This window comes from Mesoplodon mirus (assembly GCF_964341445.2).
Source record: "Mesoplodon mirus genome assembly, chromosome: 7".
NCBI lineage: Eukaryota > Metazoa > Chordata > Mammalia > Artiodactyla > Ziphiidae > Mesoplodon > Mesoplodon mirus.
Window position 1 is genome coordinate 29,718,692 of NC_138983.1, and position 20,764 is coordinate 29,739,455.

Consider the following 20,764-nt stretch of genomic DNA (forward strand, 5'->3'; position numbering starts at 1 on the left):
GGGACCTGCACCAGTGGGAGGGAGCCGTGAAGGAGGAAAGGTTTCCACACACTAGAAGCCCCATCGCGGGCGGAGACTGCAGGTAGCGGAGGGGGAAAGCTTCGGAGTAGCGGAGGAGAGCACAGCAACAGGGGTGTGGAGGGCAAAGCGGAGAGATTCCGGCACAGAGGATCGGTGCCCTCAGGCACACACCAGCCCGAGAGGCTTGTCTGCTCGGCCGCCGGGGCGGGCGGTGCTGGGAGCTGAGGCTCAGGTAACGGGTTTCGGTTGGAGCGCAGGGAGAGGACTGGGGCTGGCGGCAGGAAGAGAGCCTGAAGGGGTTAGTGCACCACAGCTAGCCCGGAGGGAGTCCGGGGAAAAAGTCTGGAGCTGCCGAAGAGACAAGAGACTTTTTCTTCCCTTTTGTTTCCTGGTGCGCGATGAGAGGGCATTAAGAGAGCTGCTTAAAGAAGCACCAGAGATGGGCGCGAGCTGCGGCTAAAGGCGCGGACCCCGGAGACGGGCGTGGGACGCTGGGGCTGCTGCTGCCGCCGCCACAAGGCCTGTGTGCGAGCGCAGGTCACTGTCCACCCCGCCTTCCGGGGAGCCTGTGTGCCCCGCCACTGCCGGGGTCCCGGGACCCGGGGACGGCTTTCCCGGGAAAGCGCACGGAGCGCCTCGGGCTGCTGCAACGTCACGCCGGCCTCTGCCGCCGCAGGCCCGCACCACACTGCGCGCCCCTCCCTCCCCTCTGCCTCAGTGAATCAGAGCCCCCGAATCAGCGGCTCCTTTAAACCCGTCCTGTCTGAGCGAAGAACGGACGCCCTCTGGCGACCTACTTGCAGAGGCAGGGCCAGGTCCAAGGCTGAGACCGGGAGCTGTGAGAGCAGAGAGGAGACAGGGAAATCTCTCTGTGCAGCCTCGGAGGCAGCGGATTAAAGCTCCACGGTCCACTTGATGTGCCCTGCGTCTGTGGAGTGCATGAATGGACAGCGAATCATCCCAAATTAAGGAGGTGGACTTTGAGAGCAAGATTTCAGACTTTTCCCCCTTTTCCTCTTTTTACAACGAATTATCCCAAATTGAGGAGGTGGACTTTGAGAGCAAGATTTTCGATTTTTCCCCCTGCTCTCTTTTTGTGAATGTGTATATGTATGCTTCTGTGTGAGATTTTCTCTGTATAGCTTTGCTTCCACCATATGTCCCAGGGTTCTATCTGTCCGTTTTTTTTCAATAATTAATTTTTAATTTTAATAACGCCACTATATTTTATACTTTATTCTATTTTACTTTACCTGCTCTTTCTCTTCTTCCTACCTTCCCTTACTCCCTCCCTCCCTCCGCCCCTCCTTTCGTTCTTTTTCTTTCCTTCCTCCCTCCCTCCCTCACTTCTTCCTTTCACTCTTTCTTTTTCTTTCCTTCCTCCCTCCCTCCCTCCTTTCTTTCTTTCTTTCTTTCTTTCCTTCCTCCCTCCCTCCCTCCTTTCTTTCTTTCTTTCTTTCTTTCCATCCTTCCTCCCTCCCTCCCTCCCTCCCTCCTTTCTTTCTTTCTTTCTTCCTTCCTTTCTTTCCTTCTTCCTTTCTTTCTCTCTCTCTTTCTTTCTTCTACTAATTCTTTCTTTCTACTTTTTCTCCCTTTTATTCTGAGCCGGGTAGATGAAAGGCTCTTGGTGCTGCAGCCAGGAGTCAGTGCTGTGCCTCTGAAGTGGGAGAGCCAACTTCAGGACACGGGTCCGCAAGAGACCGCCCAGCTCCACATAATATCAAGCGGCGAAAATCTCCCAGAGATCTCCATCTCAACACCAGCACCCAGCTTCAGTCAACGACCAGCAAGCTACAGTGCTGGTCACCCTATGCCAAGCAACAATCAAGGCAGGAACACAACCCCACCCATTAGCAGAGAGGCTACCTAAAAACATAATAAGGCCACAGGCACCCCAAAACACACCACCAGACGTGGACCTGTCCACCAGAAAGACAAGATCGAGCCTCAACCACCAGAACACAGGCACTAGTACCCCCCACCAGGAAGCCTACACAACCTACTGAAACAACCTTAGCCACTGGGGACAGACACCAAAAACAATGGGAACTACGAATCTGCAGCCTGCAAAAAAAGACCCCAAACACAGTAAGATAAGCAAAATGAGAAGACAGAAAAACACACAGCAGGTGAAGGAGCAAGATAAAAACCTACCAGACCTAACAAATGAAGAGGTAATAGGCAGTCTACCTGAAAAAGAATTCAGAATAATGATAGTAAAGATGACCCAAGATTCTATTTCCAAGATCCAAAATCTTGAAAATAGAATAGACAAAATGCAAGAAACAGTTAACAAGGATGTAGAAGAACTAAAGATGAATCAAGCATCGATTAAAAACACAATAAATGAAATGAAAAATACTCTAGATGGGATCAATAGCAGAATAACTGAGGCAGAAGAATGGATAAGTGAGGTGGAAGATAAAATAGTGGAAATAACTGATGCAGAGCAAAATAAAGAAAAAAGAATGAAAAGAACAGAGGACAGTCTCAGAGACCTCTGGGACAACATTAAACGCACCAACATTCGAATTATAGGGGTTCCAGAAGAAGAAGAGAAAAAGAAAGGGACTGAGAAAATATTTGAAGAGATTATAGTTGAAAACTTCCCTAATATGGGAAAGGAAATAGTTAATCAAGTCCAGGAGGCACAGAGAGTCCCATACAGAATAAATCCAAGGAGAAATACGCCAAGACACATATTAATCAAACTGTCAAAAATTAAACACAAAGAAATCATATTAAAAGCAGCAAGGAAAAAGCAACAAATAACACACAAGGGAATCCCCATCAGGTTAACAGCTGATCTCTCAGCAGAAACTCTACAAGCCAGAAGGGAGTGGCAGGACATAATTAAAGTGATGAAGGAGAAAAACCTGCAACCAAGATTACTCTACCCAGCAAGGATCTCATTCAGATTTGATGGAGAAATTAAAACCTTTACAGACGAGCAAAAGCTGAGAGAGTTCAGCACCACCAAACCAGCTTTACAACAAATGCTAAAGGAACTTCTCTAGGCAAGAAACACAACAGAAGGAATATACCTACAATAACGAACCCAAAGCAATTAAGGAAATGGGAATAGGAACATACATATCAATAATTACCTTAAATGTAAATGGACTAAATGCTCCCACCAAAAGACACAGATTGGCTGAATGGATACAAAAACAAGACCCAGATATATGCTGTCTACAGAGACCCACTTCAGACATAGAGACACATACAGATTGAAAGTAAGGGGATGGAAAAAGATATTCCATGCAAATGGAAATCAAAAGAAAGCTGGAGTAGCAATTCTTATATCAGACAAAATAGACTTTAAAATAAAGACTATTAGAAGAGACAAAGAAGGACACTACATAATGATAAAGGGATTGATCCAAGAAGAAGATATAACAATTGTAAATATTTATGCACCCAACACAGGAGCACCTCAATACATAAGGCAAATACTAACAGCCATAAAAGGGGAAATCGACAGTAACACACTCATAGTAGGGGACTTTAACACCCCACTTTCATCAATGGACAGATCATCCAAAATGAAAATAAATAAGGAAACACAAGCTTTAAATGATACATTAAACAAGATGGACTTAATTGATACTTATAGGACATTCCATCCAAAAACAACAGAATACACATTTTTTCTCAAGTGCTCATGGAACATTCTCCAGGATAGATCATATCTTTGGTCACAAATCAAGCCTTGGTAAATTTAAGAAAATTGAAATTGTATCAAGTATCTTTTCCGACCACAATGCTATGAGACTAGACATCAATTACAGGAAAAGATCTGTAAAAAATACAAACACATGGAGGCTAAACAATACACTACTCAATAACGAAGTGATCACTGAAGAAATCAAAGAGGAAATTAAAAAATACCTAGAAACATGTCACAATGGAGAGAAGACGACCCAAAACCTATGGGACGCAGCAAAAGCAGTTCTAAGGGGGAAGTTTATACCAATACAATCCCACCTTAAGAAACAGGAAACATCTCCAGTAAACAACCTGACCCTGCACCTAAAGCAATTAGAGAATGAAGAACAAAAAAATCCCAAAGTTAGCAGAAGGAAAGAAATCATAAAGATCAGATCAGAAATAAATGAAAAAGAAATGAAGGAAACGATAGCAAAGATCAATAATACTAAAAGCTGGTTCTTTGAGAAGATAAACAAAATTGACAAACCATTAGCCAGACTCATCAAGGAAAAAAGGGAGAAGACTCAAGTCAATAGATTTAGAAATGAAAAAGGAGAAGTAACAACTGACACTGCAGAAATACAAAAGATCATGAGAGATTACTACAAGCAACTCTATGCCAATAAAATGGACAACCTGGGAGAAATGGACAAATTCTTAGAAATGCACAACCTGCCAAGACTGAATCAGGAAGAAATAGAAAATATGAATAGACCAATCTCAAGCACTGAAATTGAAACTGTGATTAAAAATCTTCCAACAAACAAAAGCCCAGGACCAGATGGCTTCACAGGCGAATTCTATCAAACATTTAGAGAAGAGCTAACACCCTTCCTTCTCAAACTCTTCCAAACAATTTCAGAGGAAGGAACACTCCCAAACTCATTCTACGAGGCCACCATCACCTTGATACCAAAACCAGACAAGGATGTCACAAAGAAAGAAAACTACAGGCCAATATCACTGATGAACATAGATGCAAAAATCCTCAACAAAATACTAGTAAACAGAATCCAACAGCACATTAAAAGGATCATACACCATGATCAAGTGGGGTTTATTCCAGGAATGCAAGGATTCTTCAATATATGCAAATCAATCAATGTGATACACCATATTAACAAACTGAAGGAGAAAAACCATATGATCATCTCAATCGATGCAGACAAAGCTTTCGACAAAATTCAACACCCATTTGTGATAAAAACTCTGCAGGAAGTAGGCATAGAGGGAACTTTCCTCAACATAATAAAGGCCATATATGACAAACCCACAGCCAACATTGTCCTCAATGGTGAAAAACTGAAACCATTTCCACTAAGATCAGGAACAAGACAAGGCTGCCCACTCTCACCACTCTTATTCAACCTCGTTTTGGAAGTTTTAGCCACAGCAATCAGAGAAGAAAAGGAAATAAAAGGAATCCAAATCGGAAAAGAAGAAGTAAAGCTGTCACTGTTTGCAGATGACATGATACTATACATAGAGAATCCTAAAGATGCTACCAGAAAACTACTAGAGCTAATCAATGAATTTGGTAAAGTAGCAGGATACAAAATTAATGCACAGAAATCTCTGGCATTCCTGTACACTAATGATGAAAAATCTGAAAATGAAATCAAGAAAACACTCCCATTTACCATTGCAACAAAAAGAATAAAATATCTAGGAATAAACCTACCTAAGGAGACAAAAGACCTGTATGCAGAAAATTATAAGACACTGATGAAAGAAATTAAAGATGATACAAATAGATGGAGAGATATACCATGCTCCTGGATTGGAAGAATCAATATTGTGAAAATGACTCTACTACCCAAAGCAATCTACAGATTCAATGCAATCCCTATCAAACTACCACTGGCATTTTTCACAGAACTAGAACAAAAAAATTCAAAATTTGTTTGGAAAAACAAAAGACCCCGAATAGCCAAAGCAATCTTGAGAACGAAAAACAGAGCTGGAGGAATCAGGCTCCCTGACTTCAGACTATACTACAAAGCTACAGTAATCAAGACAGTGTGGTACTGGCACAAAAACAGAAAGATAGATCAATGGAACAGGATAGAAAGCCCAGAGATAAACCTATGCACATATGGTCAACTTATCTTTGATAAAGGAGGCAGGAATGTACAGTGGAGAAAGGACAGCCTCTTCAATAAGTGGTGCTGGGAAAACTGGACAGGGACATGTAAAAGTATGAGATTAGATCACTCCTTAACACCATACACAAAAATAAGCTCAAAATGGATTAAAGACCTAAATGTAAGGCCAGAAACTATCAAACTCTTAGAGGAAATCATAGGCAGAACACTCTATGGCATACATCACAGCAAGATCCTTTTGGACCCACCTCCTAGAGAAATGGAAATAAAAACAAAAATAAACAAATGGGACCTAATGAAACTTCAAAGCTTTTGCACAGCATAGGAAACCATAAACAAGACCAAAAGACAACCCTCAGAATGGGAGAAAATATTTGCAAATGAAGCAACTGACAAAGGATTAATCTCCAAAATTTATAAACAGCTCATGCAGCTCAATACCAAAAAAACAAACAACCCAATCCAAAAATGGGTAGAAGACTTAAATAGGCATTTCTCCAAAGAAGATATACACTGCCAACAAACACATGAAAGAATGTTCAACATCATTAATCATTAGAGAAATGCAAATCAAAACTACAATGCGATATCATCTCACACCAGTCAGAATGGCCATCATCAAGAAATCTAGAAACAATAAATGCTGGAGAGGGTGTGGAGAAAAGGGAACAATTTTGCACTGCTGGTGGGAATGTGAATTGGTACAGCCACTATGGAGAACAGTATGGAGGTTCCTTAAAAAACTACAAATAGAACTACCATGTGACCCAGCAATCCCACTACTAGGCATATACCCTGAGAAAACCATAATTCAAAAAGAGACATGTACCAAAATGTTTATTGCAGCTCTATTCACAATAGCCCGGAGCTGGAAACAACCTAAGTGTCCATCATCGGATGAATGGATAAATAAGATGTGGCCCATATATACAATGGAATATTACTCAGCCATAAAAAGAAACGAAACTGAGCTATTTGTAATGAGGTGGATAGACCTAGAGTTTGTCCTACAGAGTGAAGTAACTCAGAAAGAGAAAGACAAATACCGTATGCTAACACATATATATGGAATTAAAAAAAAATGTCATGAAGAACCTAGGGGTAAAACGGGAATAAAGACACAGACCTACTTGAGAATGGACTTGAGGGGAAGGGTGGGCTGTGACAAAGCGAAAGAGAGGCATGGACATATATACAGTACCAAATGTAAGGTAGAGAGATAGTGGGAAGTAGCCGCAGGGCTCAGGGAGATCAGATCGGTGCTTTGTGACCTACTGGAGGGGTGGGATGGGGAGGGTGGGAGGGAGGGAGATGCATGAGGGAAGGGATGTGGGAACAGATGTATATGCATGACTGATTCACTTTGTTATAAAGCAGAAACTAATTAAAAAATAAAAATTAAAATTAAAAAAAAGAATGTTTCCACAAAATCTCAGCAAAATCTAGGTTCTGGTTGATGACAGCTGGGGCATTTTCTGAACCAGGAGAAGGGATTGTTACATCCAAAAATTAAATGGGACCACCCCTAGAACAAAATTAGGCTTCTTTTAGGAAGACAGAAGGGATTAGATGATCAACATTTTCCATTGTACCAACCAGTCTGACACTCACAACGCTGCATATATTCCAGAATGATTTGAAAAGAGACAGTAAATTCAGTGAATTTAGGTGGACTTTCTGATCCAGGTCAGTATGTAAAATTAGCATTAGAATACATGAAAAGGAAATGTGATTTATGATTTATTTATTTAGAAAAATACCTCTTCATTTAAAAAAAAGTTTTAAAGCATTACCTTTCAATTTAGAAATTACTGACCAATTGTTTACATTTAACTGCTTTAGTAAATGCTTAACTTTATTATTATTAAATGTATGAGAAATCATAAATCATAAAATTCAGTTTTGAGAGGAGAGCTCACTTTTTGAATCTTAAGTATCTTCTAGGGGCAGCTTGCCTAAATTTTAGGGGCAGAATTTTGAAAATAAACAAAACATATGAGGGAAAATTTACAAACTCAGAAGTGAACTCTTTATCCCAGAATAATAACCTAGCAAGTAAAATTTACAATTCTGAAATCCTCCCCAAATTTAGAATTTGTTGGAAATTCTTTTTCTAAAACATGATGATCTGCTAAATCATATTTGTTGCTAATCTTTAATTCTGGATTTTTAAAATTCTAATTTCATCATAGTTTTTATTTTAATTTTAGAAAATCCTAAATATCCAGAAAAGTTAAATGAAAAAATTATAACCATCTATTATCTTACCATCTCAGCAATAAGAATTGGTAATATTTTAGAGTATTTTAAATCTACTTTACAATATATTTTTCTTTTCAAAGAAGTTTCCATCATACTTTACATTTGTTTTGTTAACTTAAAAAATTACATTTTGATCATTTTCCCAAACAAAGAAAATTTGAAAATTATTTTAATTGTTTAAGTTTTCCAATTTGTCTCTTTTTTAGAGCTATTGTTAGATTCTCAACGTCACAGAACTTGTTCTGAATTGGTAAAACCACTCTCAAGCAATTTCTAAGGGCCACATGATATTGCCACTTATAATATGATAATAATATGACACTGTAGGACAGATCTACTTTTCTATTTAAACTTTTTTTTGGTAATCTAATTGTCAGATTTCTTCTGTCTTAGCAAGAGCTCTTTCTTCTCAGAAATATTAATTTCTACTCACAATTCCCCTGAAATATGGAAACAATTAAATGATGGGCAATAATTTTTATGTTCATGATATCTTTGAAATATTTTATAATTTGGTAGTCAGAAAATAGTTTATCGACCAAATTTGGTACTATGAAGTTACTTTCAAATAAGGACCTAAAGATATTTTTATAATTGTATTCTGTCTAGTTTTTATTAGATAATTATTTGTTACATCACATTCACTGAGACGCCCAAAATGGAGTAGCCATTATCAAGACAATTTATGAGTTACATTGACTTTCCCTACCTCACTCTAATACTTTGCTCCATCCTGTGCTCAGCCTCTGCTTTTTGTAAGTAAACAATTAGGAATATTTCTGGACTCTCCATAGTTTTTCATCTATTATAGGAAATAAATGCTAGAACTTCTAATGGAAATATTTAGCTCTGTCTTGATTCTCAGACTGATTCTAGCCATGAGTCATGAAAAGTGCTTTCAAATATAGTAAAATAAAATGCTGTAATATTTTATCCATATATTCTATGACACATCCCATTCCACCTCACATTGTTGATATTTTCCTTAAATTTCATCTTCTTGCTTGACTGTAAAGAACTCTAGCACAGTGGTCAGGTCTTCATGACTATCCCTGACAGTGTTCTGCAGTCAATAGAATTCTCATTAAATTAATAGAAATCCAGGACAGGAGAAGAAAATTCATAGTCAAAGAAGTATAAATATAGTTGTGCTTCTATATCTCTTCCTTTAAGAGTCATTAGCAGATCTACTCCATCTAAAAGCTCAATATTTTGCTTTCCTGATTTATTTTTAGTATCCCTTCAGTATTAGTTTAATTGAAAACATAAACTTCACCGACTTCTGAAAAACAATTTACAATTATAGTAAGGCTGTTAAATATAGAATTATCAAAATATAATACATAGGACTTCAACTTCTAGAGATAATGGAGTAATTGAGACTGGTTTTAGTTTTGAAAACAAAAACAAAACAGAGAAAATCAATGAAAAAAGAGCGGGCTCTTTGAAACAGATAAATTTTTAGCCATAGTGGTGAAAAAATAAGAAATATAAATAAATAAACAAATAAATAAATAATTTATTAATACCAGGAATGAAAGAGAGCTTTACAACAGATCCTACAGTTGTTAAAAGTACAACGTTAGGAATTATAATCAGCAACTTTCTGTAAATATATATGAAATAGACAAATTTTTGAAAGATACAAACTATCAAATCTCACTGAAGAAGAAAGAGAATCAAAATAGCTCTATACATATTAAATAATGAATTTATAGTTAAAAACTTTCATATCAAGAAACCTCCAGGTGCAGATGGTTTCATTGGTGACTTCTCCCAAAATTTTAAGAAAGAAATAAATCTAATTCTATACAAATTGTTCCAGAAAATAGAAGATAAAATTTCCACTTAACTTATAAAGCCAGCATTTCCCTGATACATAAACTACACAAAGACATTACAGGAAAGTAAATCTACAGAATGATATCTGTCATGAACACAGACACAGAAATACTTAACAAACTGACTCAAGCAATACAACACTATATTGACAAAATAAAGGAGAAAAACTATACGGTAATTTCAAAAAATGCAGAAAAAGCATTTGATAAAGTGCAACACCTATTCATAATAACCATAATAAAAAACACTTCAAACTAGGAATAATAGGGAATATTCTCAAATTGGTAAAAGTCATCTAAGAAAAATCTATACCTAATGCCATAAAGGGATAAGTGGAATAATTTTCTATAAGATCACATATATGGCAAAATTAAAACAACAACAACAACCAAAGCTTGTTTTGGAGGTCCTAACTAATGCAATAAATCAAGAAATAGAGATATAAGATTAGAAACAAGGAATAAACTTATTTTTATTTGCAGAGGTGATGATCACCTACCTAGAATAAACTAAGGAAACTACAAAAATGCTTCTAGAACTAATAAGTGGGTTTAACAAGGTTATAAGGTAAATGGTTATAATGGGGATAAATCTTTGCAAAGCAAATATTTGACAAAGGTACTATATCCAAAATATGTAAAGAATTCTCTAAATTCAGTGATAAGAAAATAAACACCCAATTTAAAAAATGGGCAAAATATTCTAACAGACATTTCACCAAAGAGGATGTGCAAATGATGAAAAAAAGCTTAACAGTGTTAATCATTACAAAAATTCATTTTTTTAAATGAAAACATGAGATATCACTACACACTCACTAGAATGACTAAAATTTTTTAAAGTTAGAAAAACTGACAAAACCAAGCACTGACAAAAGATTTGGAGCAGCTGAAACTTTCACATATTGCTGGTGGCCTACAAAGTGTTAGAGTCACTTTGGGAAAAACAATATAACAGTTTCTTTCCCATACAATTAAACAAATATCCACTACATGACCTAGCAATTCCACTCTTTGGCATTTACCCAAGGGAAGTGAAACTATTTGTCCACATGAAGATATGTACTCAAATGTTTGTAGAATCTTATTTATAACTGCCAAAACAACCTAAATATCATTCAAATGGTGATAGGGTAAACAAATTGTGATATATACACACAGTGGAATACTACTCAGCATTAAAAATTTATTAACAACCAAAACACAAACCAAAATGTAAAAATCTCAAAATGGTCATGCTAAGTGAAGCCAGGTATAAAAGGTAACATATTGTATGATTGCATCTATAATATCGTTTTAGAAATGCCAAACCACTAAGGACAGAAAGCAGATCAGGGGTAGCTAGGAGTTGGGTCTAGGAAAATAATTGACTGCAGGGGTACAGTGAGGGAACTCTGGAGTTATAGAAGTATTCTATATCTTGACTATGGTTGTATGTCTGTAAATATTTGTTCAAATTTATTGTTTTATATACATGAAATTAGTGAACATTATTGTATACAAATCATACTTTTATGAAGTTATCTTAAAAACATCAAGGATAATGAAAAAGAAAATAATATTAACCACTGCCTTATGTTGATTGAAAAAAATGACTGAACATAAAATTTATCTCTAAGCTTCCAAGCAGTTAAAGTAAAAAGAAAAGCAAAATATGTTATTACCTAATGTCCATTATGAAACTGTATCTGACTCATCATAGGTTATGAAAGGAAGGTATCACATGAGTTTTTAAAAACTTTCCTGGTGATTGTACATTTTACATAAATATTCTTCATATGTCACATATCAACCCCTGATAAAGGCAAAGATATATCATTAAATATCACACACATCCCCCGATCATTAGAGAACTTTAAATTATTTAAACTTTAAATTATTCCCAGAACTAAAGTTTTGTCTCAGAACACACAGAGGGATCAACAGGAAATTCTTCCTCAGAGTCTACCCTGGGAAAATATGTAATATGGTTATTTGGGTACTACACCATCTCCAATGAAGTGGAGATGTTTTCTACTACCAGAGGTAGTAGAAATGTCTTCTACTACCAGAGGTAGCTCTGGAGTTTTCAGCCTCAACCTGCTTCCTTTATTTATCTTGTGAATGGCAGAGACTTAGAAAAACCCCAACATGCACTTTCACACTCACACCTGCAGTCTATTAAAAGGGGTCATTTCTAAGATAATCACATCTATGTTAGGTCTGCCTGGGTAAGATTTTTGAGCATGATCAGAGTCACTGAATAAGTCTCATAAAAACTTATTGTCACATTTCCAAGACAAAAGAGAAAAGTTTGTGTTACATTAGGAAAATTGCTTCCACCTATGACCCAGATCTCACTAGTAGAGCTACATAAGCATCTTCTAATAGCCATTTCTCCTGTCTTGGTCCAACCAGTCAGAATCTTTGTGGGAAAGAAAAAGTAGGACCCAAATCTGACCCTGACTTGCTTTTTCAAATTCCACTAGTTGGTTTTTACTTTAATCTCCATTTCCTATCACTTTATGTAAATAAAATTCACAAAACAAACACTTTCCACTCTTGGGAAGAAATGTCATCTGTATTCTTTCTTGCACTTCTTGTTGTTTTTGACTTTTGTTCTCAGTCAGCATTCCTGGAAAGTCACAGATTGATATACAGATAGGAACTGTTGAATTATTGATTCCTGCATTTGAGAAATATGTATTGACATTCTATGCTCTATGTTGTATATTCAAAAATAAATAAGACCCAGTTCTGACCTCTAAGAACATTTTATTATAGTAAGGAAGATAGATATGGAAATAAATAATTTTGAGACAATGTTACACTATTCTAATAGATACTTCTCATGTCAGAATGTTAATAAACAAAAAGCTATTGGAATACAACAGCTAATCCACAACTGCCTGAGGCAGCTGAAGATTTCAAAAGCATGTAACAGCCCAAGGCCTTAGAGCCCGAGGTGGTAGGGATGGCTCAGCAAGCAGAAGAAACAACTTGTGTGCAAATAACTAATTAGAAAAGTATCTAGTGTGTTTGGATAATAATGGAAACTTATGTGGCTAGAGCTCAGGGTAAAACAGTCATTCATTTATTGAACTAATATTTATTGAGCAACTGCTGTGTCTCAGGCACAATTCTAGTCACTGAAGGTATGATAGTGAACAAAATAGGAAAAAAATGGCCTGTTCCTTTGGAGCCTATATTCTAACTAGAGGAGAAAAATAATTATTAAAAATGCTGAGGACATCAGATGGTGAAAAGCTCTATGGAGAACATTTTAGAAGGGAAGGAGGATAACTCAAGGATGAGTCAAAAAGTTGGGCCTAAGCAATTGGAAAGATGGAATTACCATTCTCTAAGTTGGGAGTACTTTAGGAGAAACCAGTTTGGAATAGAAGATGATCAAGAGTTTTGTTTTGGACTATAGAGGTTTTCAGTATCTACTAGAGACCCAAGTTAAGATCCTGAGCAAACAGTTGGATGTAAGATACTAGAATTCAGAGAGAGTTCTTGGCTTGAGAAATGAATTTGTAGGGCTTTCAGCCTTTCCATGGCATTTTAAATCATAAGGGTTGATGAGATGATTCTGTGATATGAAAGAGTGGCAGTGAATGAATCTAGAGAATAAGGTAAAAAATAGATATGAAGAGTCGTTGTACCAAGACTTGAAGTTTGACCATAATCCCATCAAAAGTGTAAAATCAACTAGAGCTTTAAAGAAAGAGTGATGTGACATGGTGGACTTCATTTTTAAAAGAAAGCTATTGGTAGTGGGCCACAGAGGGGAAAAATTTGGATGGAAGGAAAATAATTATATCTATCACAATGGTCCAGATGAAAGACAGGCAGGGTGAGTAGAGATGAAGAAGAATTGTTGGGTTCGGGTATTTGTTCTAAGGTAAAATCACAGGCTTTTTTGGTGTCTGACTGGATGTGCAGAGGATGTTATAGAGAAGTAATTTGCAAATTATTTAGTGTTCCATGGAGATAACCATTATTATTAATAATTATTAATTTTGTGTGTCAACTTGACTGGGCTAAGGGATGCCCAGATAGCTGGAAAAACATTATTTCTGGATGTGTTTGTGAGGGTGTCTCTGGAAGAGATTAGCATTTGAATCAGTAGACTAAGCAAAGAAGATCACCCTCACCAATGTGGGTGAACATCATCGAATCCAATTTGTTGACAGCCTGAATAGAACAGAAAGGCAGAGGAAGGGAGAATTCACTCTGCTTGAGCTGGAACATTCATTTTCTCCCAGGAGCTCCTGGGACACTGGAGCTCCTGATTCTTGAGCTTTTGGTCTCAGACCAGGACTTACACCATCAGCCACCCAATTCTTAGCCTTTGGACACGGACTAAATTACACCACCAGCTTTTCTTTGTTTCTCCAGCTTGAAGAGGGCAGACTGTGGGACTTCCAAGCCTGCAGTTCTATTCAGAACTCTATCTATTCTATGGAGTTCTATTTCTCTGGAGAACCCTGACTAATACTGACAGTAACTGGAGAGAAAATAGGAGGCTAAAATAATGAGACTTTGATCTCCAAAGCCCTAAAGAAATGTTTTATTTTTATATCTTTACTAGCTTGGTAAATATTACATTGTTTGAGAAAAAATCTCCTTTAGAAAATGTTTGAAAACCACTTGCATAGATGATAATTTTAACAAGTTCTAGTTTTGGAACTCTGCATAAGGTGACAACATTAACTAGGAGCATTAATAAAAATATAAATGCATAGTTAGTTGTATGTATTTCTTATACAGTGATAACACATACATAAAAAGCTTATAAACAAAATGGTACAGCCACTATGGAAAATAGTACGGCAGTTCCTCAAAAAATTAAAAATAGAATTACTGTTTGACCCAGCAACTCCATTTCTGCATAAATACCCAAAAGAATTGAAATAAGGGGCATGAATAGATATTTGTACATTCATACTCTCAATAATCAAAAGGTCAAAGAAACCCAACTGTCCATTGACAAATAAATGGACAAAATGTGGTATATACATACAATAGAACATTATTCAGCTTTAAAAAGGAAGGAAATTGTGACATATGCTACAACATGGGTGAACTCAGTGTCATGAGATAGTCAGAAAAGGAGAATACTGTATGTTTCTACCCATATGAGGTACTGAGAGTGTCATAGAGACAGAAAGTAGCATGGTTGACTCCAGGGACTGAGAGCAGAAGGGAATGGGGAGTTATTGTTTTATTGATAGAGTGTTTCAGTTTTGCAAGAGGAAAAAGCTCTGGAGATGGATGATAGTGATGGCTGCACAACAATGTCAATGTACTTAATGACACTGAACTTAAAATAATTAAAATGGTAAATTTTGTTATGTATATATCACACAATTGAAAAATATTATATGCAAACACAATGTATTTTTAGTGTTCTGCACACTTCCTGTGTAGTAAATGTTTATACATGTATCTCTAGTATAATGAACATGGTCACACATATCTTCAGTATCATATATAGCACACACTTCTAATGTTGAATATAAATTCACATGGGAAAGATCTTGCAAGGTTAACGTATAGGACTTACAATGTTTTATGCATATTCCTGTATACCTGGTGGTATATTCACACCTATATTGTAATATATATTATATAATCTATTTTCATTGTATATATATATAAAACATTGTATATTATGATATATCAAATATATACATAATATATAAAAATTGCATGTAACATATATACACACACTATTTGCATACTTCTATACCAAGTTTTTATGTCCACAAAAAATATATAAAAACATCCCCAGGATCAGCATAGTCCTTCTTCAAAAGTGGACACATGCACACACAGACTTGCATGCACCCACGTGCATCTCAACTGTGACATACATAAAATACAGTTTTGTACCCACAGAGCTACATTTCCAGAGTTATATAGATGCATGCATCTCCAGTGTGGTACACACATACTTGCATACTTCTTCAATGCTGGATATGCACATAGAAATCTTCAGAGTTGTTCACACATATATAAACATATATGCATGTAAATAGTCATGTACACATATATCTCTACGTGGTCTTACAGTTTTAGAAATTCATGTGCATATACATCTCTCACATTATTTGCATACTCACACTAATGTCTACCATTATATATGTACACAGACATCTTCAGGGTTTTACAGACACACACACACACACACACACACACAGATGACTAATCTCATATACACACAGAGAAGCTGGGTCATGAGACCCTTTCCTCTTGTGATTTGTGGTATTGGCCTCATTGTTTATAATCTTAACTTGGGTATTATTAATTTTTCGTCCTGTGGTAAAGAGTTTTAATTTAATCAAAACCTTGGAGACTAAATAATTAAACCTGTCACACCATCCACAGTTTTATTGTTAATTAGTCATGGTGAGGTGCCATTGTCATAGGAGACAGGGTCCCTAAATTTAGCAGTGGAATATTACATTGATCACACACAGAAACAGCCTGGACTCTGGGGATCAGCTGCACGTCAGTGAGTGCGTTGTGGTAGAGTCCACTCTTCACCTATGAAAGGGGGATGTTCCTGGAATTGTCAGCAACGATCTGCTTGCTTGTTCTCTGGCTGCACATAGTAACCAAAAAACCTGCCATCCTTAACCCCTTGAGGGCCCCATAACAGCAAGTTGGAGGAGGATGATTCTCTTGCTCAGCTCTGGGCCGCTTGCCTGCCTGCCTGGCTGAACTAGAGCTCGTCTCCCCCAGAGAGACAGCTGCTTCTCTATCCAGAGCCACGGGCTCTCTCCCAACCCTTTCCTTACAGGTTGGAAACAGGAAACCAACCAAGCATCTTTCCTTCTCAGTGTGCAAGGTCAGGTGCCTCTTTCTGCTCTGCTTCTTTGAATGAAGAATAAGTAAAACACATAGCACAAGGTTTTCTAGCGTCCCAGCTACCATAGTCCTATATATGCATATTCTGGGCCTGAAGACAGATCTGCTAAATATCAATATTAATTAGCAGAGCCACAAAATTCCTCCTAATGCACTTTCTTCCATTCGGATTCACACTTGAAGTGGCATCCTGCTGTACCTGAAAGAGTATGGGCCTTGGGGACTAGTAGACACAGATTCAGAACTCAGCTTTGTCACTTAACTAGAATTATTATTTCCTCTAATTTTTCTCTAGCTAAAATCTCACTCTCCTCATTTGTTAAAAAGGATGTCTTGAGTATGAGGTAGATTTCTACTGACTGTCCATTCTGTTCCTTTTCCCATCACAGTGAGGTGGAGGAATGGCCTTCTTTGTTGTTCTATCTGTTTCTTCCTCCTTGAGAGGTAGAAACTTGATTCTATGCCCTAATTGCTACCAGTACCATTTAGTAGTTGAAAGAACCCTTGGGTAAATAAGATCACTGGGAATAGTGACAACATTTGAGCCAGGAATAATAGTTTAGAATCATATTATTAAGTGTTGCAGGTGCCTTGCTTTATCTTGTAGGTAATATGCAGTTACTAAAGGTGTTTAAAAACTAAGTATATCTTTTTTTTTTTTTTTTGTGGTATGCGGGCCTCTCACTGTTGTGGCCTCTCCCATTGCGGAGCACAGGCTCCGGATGCACAGGCCCAGTGGCCATGGCTCACGGGCCCAGCCGCTCCGCGGCATGTGGGATCTTCATGGACCGGGGCACTAACCCGTGTCCCCTGCATCGGCAGGTGGACTCTCAACCACTGCACCACCAGGGAAGTCCTAAAAACTAAATATTTTTGAGTACCAATGAGACATTAACATTGGAGAGAGAATAAGATTCTTCATGTGATTTTCTTCTATTCCTGGATATTAGAAGCATCAGGAGTGGTGGCCAAGGATGGCTGGAAGGGCACTGAAGTGAGAGGTAGCTGGAAAGGTGAAAGTAGCATTAGTTTGTCGTTATATTTCCTCCCCTCATATTCTTTTGCAGGTTCCCCTGGTTACAGGAGTCTGGTGTAGTAGTGTACAAACTGGGTACTCAAAGTTCCATCATGCTTAGCTTTACCCATGGCAGTGAGCATGACCCCTCCTACAGAAGTTGCCATTCAGTGAGTTGTTCTCTCACCTCCTGATAAAACCTATTAATGATTCTATATGAATGATTGACAGTTGACAGATAATAAATATCATGTATCCACCACTATTCTAAGTACTGGGGCTGAATCAGTGAGCAAGGTCATTAAGGTTCCTGACCTCATGGGGCTTTCATTCTAGTCAAAGGAAAGTAGAATATAGACAAATAAATGAATGAGATAATTCTAGAGAGTTGATAAGTTGCTACTAAGAAATAAAATAGTAGAATGAATAGGTGAGATTGAGAGATGGTCAGAGACTAGGATTTATGGTCTTGTATTCCATAGCAAGAATATTGATTATATTCTAAATGACACAGAAATCCACTGTAGGGTATAAGTAGAGTACTGATGTAAACTGATTTGCATTTTTAAAAGATCACCTGATGTAAAGCAATTATACGCCCATAAAGATGTGAAAAAAAGAAAAAAAAAAAAAAGATCACCTGAGGAGTAACTATATAGCACACTGAGAGTAGCATTATGTATAACAACAAGAAGGGCAATTTTAAAAAAAAGCATATTAACTCAGAGAAATACATTTCCTAATGGTGATATATATGATAGAGTGAGATATCTATGGAGTAAACATTTGGAAACAACACAGCCTTCTTAGAGACCCAGGAATAGTACTGTTACCGAAAGTGGGTGTCCAGCTGCTCGCCACTCAAAAGCCAATAAAGAGGCAAGTTTGGTGGAAAGGAAAGTTTGCTTTCTTTCTGAGGCCGGCAACCGGGGGGCGGGTGGGGGCGGGAATGGAGTACAGATCCCTGTCCAGAGGCCAGTTCCCCGCCACTGACAATCAGTGGGCAGGAGCTTTCATAGGTGAAGCGAGGAGGCTACATGAAGAAACATCACAGTCAGATTGAAATTGGTCATGCAGTGGTCTAACCAGCGTCATCTTGATTGCTTTAAGTACAGCTAATCGTCAGGTCCAGGGTCGGTTTGTTCCCATTTCTTTGAGGCCAGCTCTCGGAATGGTGGCAGCTTATGTCATGGCTACAGTCTGGTCATCATGTAGTTAACTTCTTCTGCCTGGCGTGGGTTTCAGTATCTCTGACAGCTCAAATGATGTGGCTCAGAATACTACCTATGACCCTTAAGGAGGAACTAAAGGTCCTTGACTATACTTAATGACTAAACTATTATTTAGTCTTGTTGGACTGTTTTCCTTTGTTTCTGCACTTTCTCACTTCTCTGATTACACTTATAATTTGGCTAAAGTTTTTCCACAGACAGAAGGCAGGCTGAAGACACAGTGGGGAAGAACCATACAGCCATGCTCCGTTTCAGTATGAGATAGGCAACGCTCTCCTGAGTCCACTTCTTGGAGAGCCCTACACAAGGAAGATGCAGAAATGTTTCCTTTCTTGAGACCTCACTGCTCACCTCTAGGGAAGGTGTTCTTCTCCATCTTCCATTACAGAGTTCCATCACACAGCTGTCCCAAGGGCGTTGGTCCACCTGGGATACATGGGAGAAGGTAGCAAACTAGGTCTCTTCCTTTGACTATTGTGTTTCCCGTCCTCTGTTAACAGTGTATACTTCATTTATGTAAAGAGAGAGAAGAAAAAGACAGAAATTGGATGACTATTGAGATAAGAGTAAAGGGACCTATTTAGTTTCAGTAAGTTCAGTTTAAGTCTTAGAAGGTGGTGATGAGTAAATTGTGGAAAGATTTGAAGAGTTGTTCAAGGTTTCATTCATTTTAAAATTAATTGACTCATTCATTCATTCTGCAGTTATATACGGTGCTTTTACTCTGGGGTGAACATGAGTAGACAATGAGGATTCAGAGATGAACGTGACATAGTCCTTACTCCTATGGGGATTGTACTTTAGTGGAAAGATGTGCAGTAAAGATCAACCTTACCTGAAGAAAGGTGTGGGAGTCTGTCCCTGGCTCCTGGGAGTTAACTTCTAGGCCCTCGTAATATTCTGCCCAATAAGAGTCTGTTTGTTTACATGGAGACCTTTGGCTGTGACAGATAGCCTATGTTAACACTGTGATTTATAGGTATCAGCTCCACCTTTGAAGGCGAGAGAGACAAAATTCAGCCATGCAGGTGGTTACCTGTGTCTATGTGGCTGACCTCCAATAAAAACCCTGGACTTCAAGGTTTGGATAACCTTCTCTGGCAATATTCTGTGCTGGGAGAAGTAAGTGCTGTCTACATGACTCCACTGGGAAAGGAAAACTGGAAGCTCATGCCTGGAACTCTTCTGTACAATGTGCCATGTGCTTTTTCCCATTGCTTATTTTAATCTGTATCCTTTTGTTGCAATAAACCATCACTCTGAGTATAATGACCTTCCTGAGTTCTGTGAATCCTTTTAGAAAATCATTGAACTTGAGGGTGGTTTTGGAGACTGACTGAACTCTCAGAACAAACATAAACAGCTGACTACAGGGCAGTTATTAATAAAGCAAAAGATACATGCTGTAGGGTCTAGAGGAAGGGCACATAATCTATTCTGTGTGGTCTGAGGGAAATTTATTAGAACAAAAGTATAAAGTGAATCTTAAATATGAGTAAAAAAGGGGAAAACTTATTCCAGGTAGGAGAAAAAGTCAAAATCGATGTGGTGGAAGGGCATGGAAAATTGGGGCTTTTCAAGTGGTCCTATATAATTAGTAAATTGATATGATGTATAGGAAGAGATGATTCAAGAATAAGAGATGGCAATCGTAAGATCCTTGACATCTTTTGCCACATAGCTGATAGGAAGCTATTATATGACACTAAGAATGGAAGTGGC

The 20,764-nt window shown here is 37.8% G+C and overlaps 1 protein-coding gene across 1 annotated transcript in view; it reads left to right on the forward strand.

Annotated features, from left to right (window-relative positions):
• LOC309807882 (uncharacterized protein) overlaps positions 1-20,269 on the forward strand; it is a 64,369-nt gene extending 44,100 nt beyond the window's left edge. The window contains exon 4 of the mRNA XM_082627832.1: positions 20,022-20,269. Within this exon, the coding sequence (XP_082483958.1) occupies positions 20,022-20,096 (75 nt within the window). The 3' untranslated portion in view covers positions 20,097-20,269. The remainder of the gene's footprint in view (positions 1-20,021) is intronic.
• Positions 20,270-20,764: the final 495 nt, after the last annotated feature.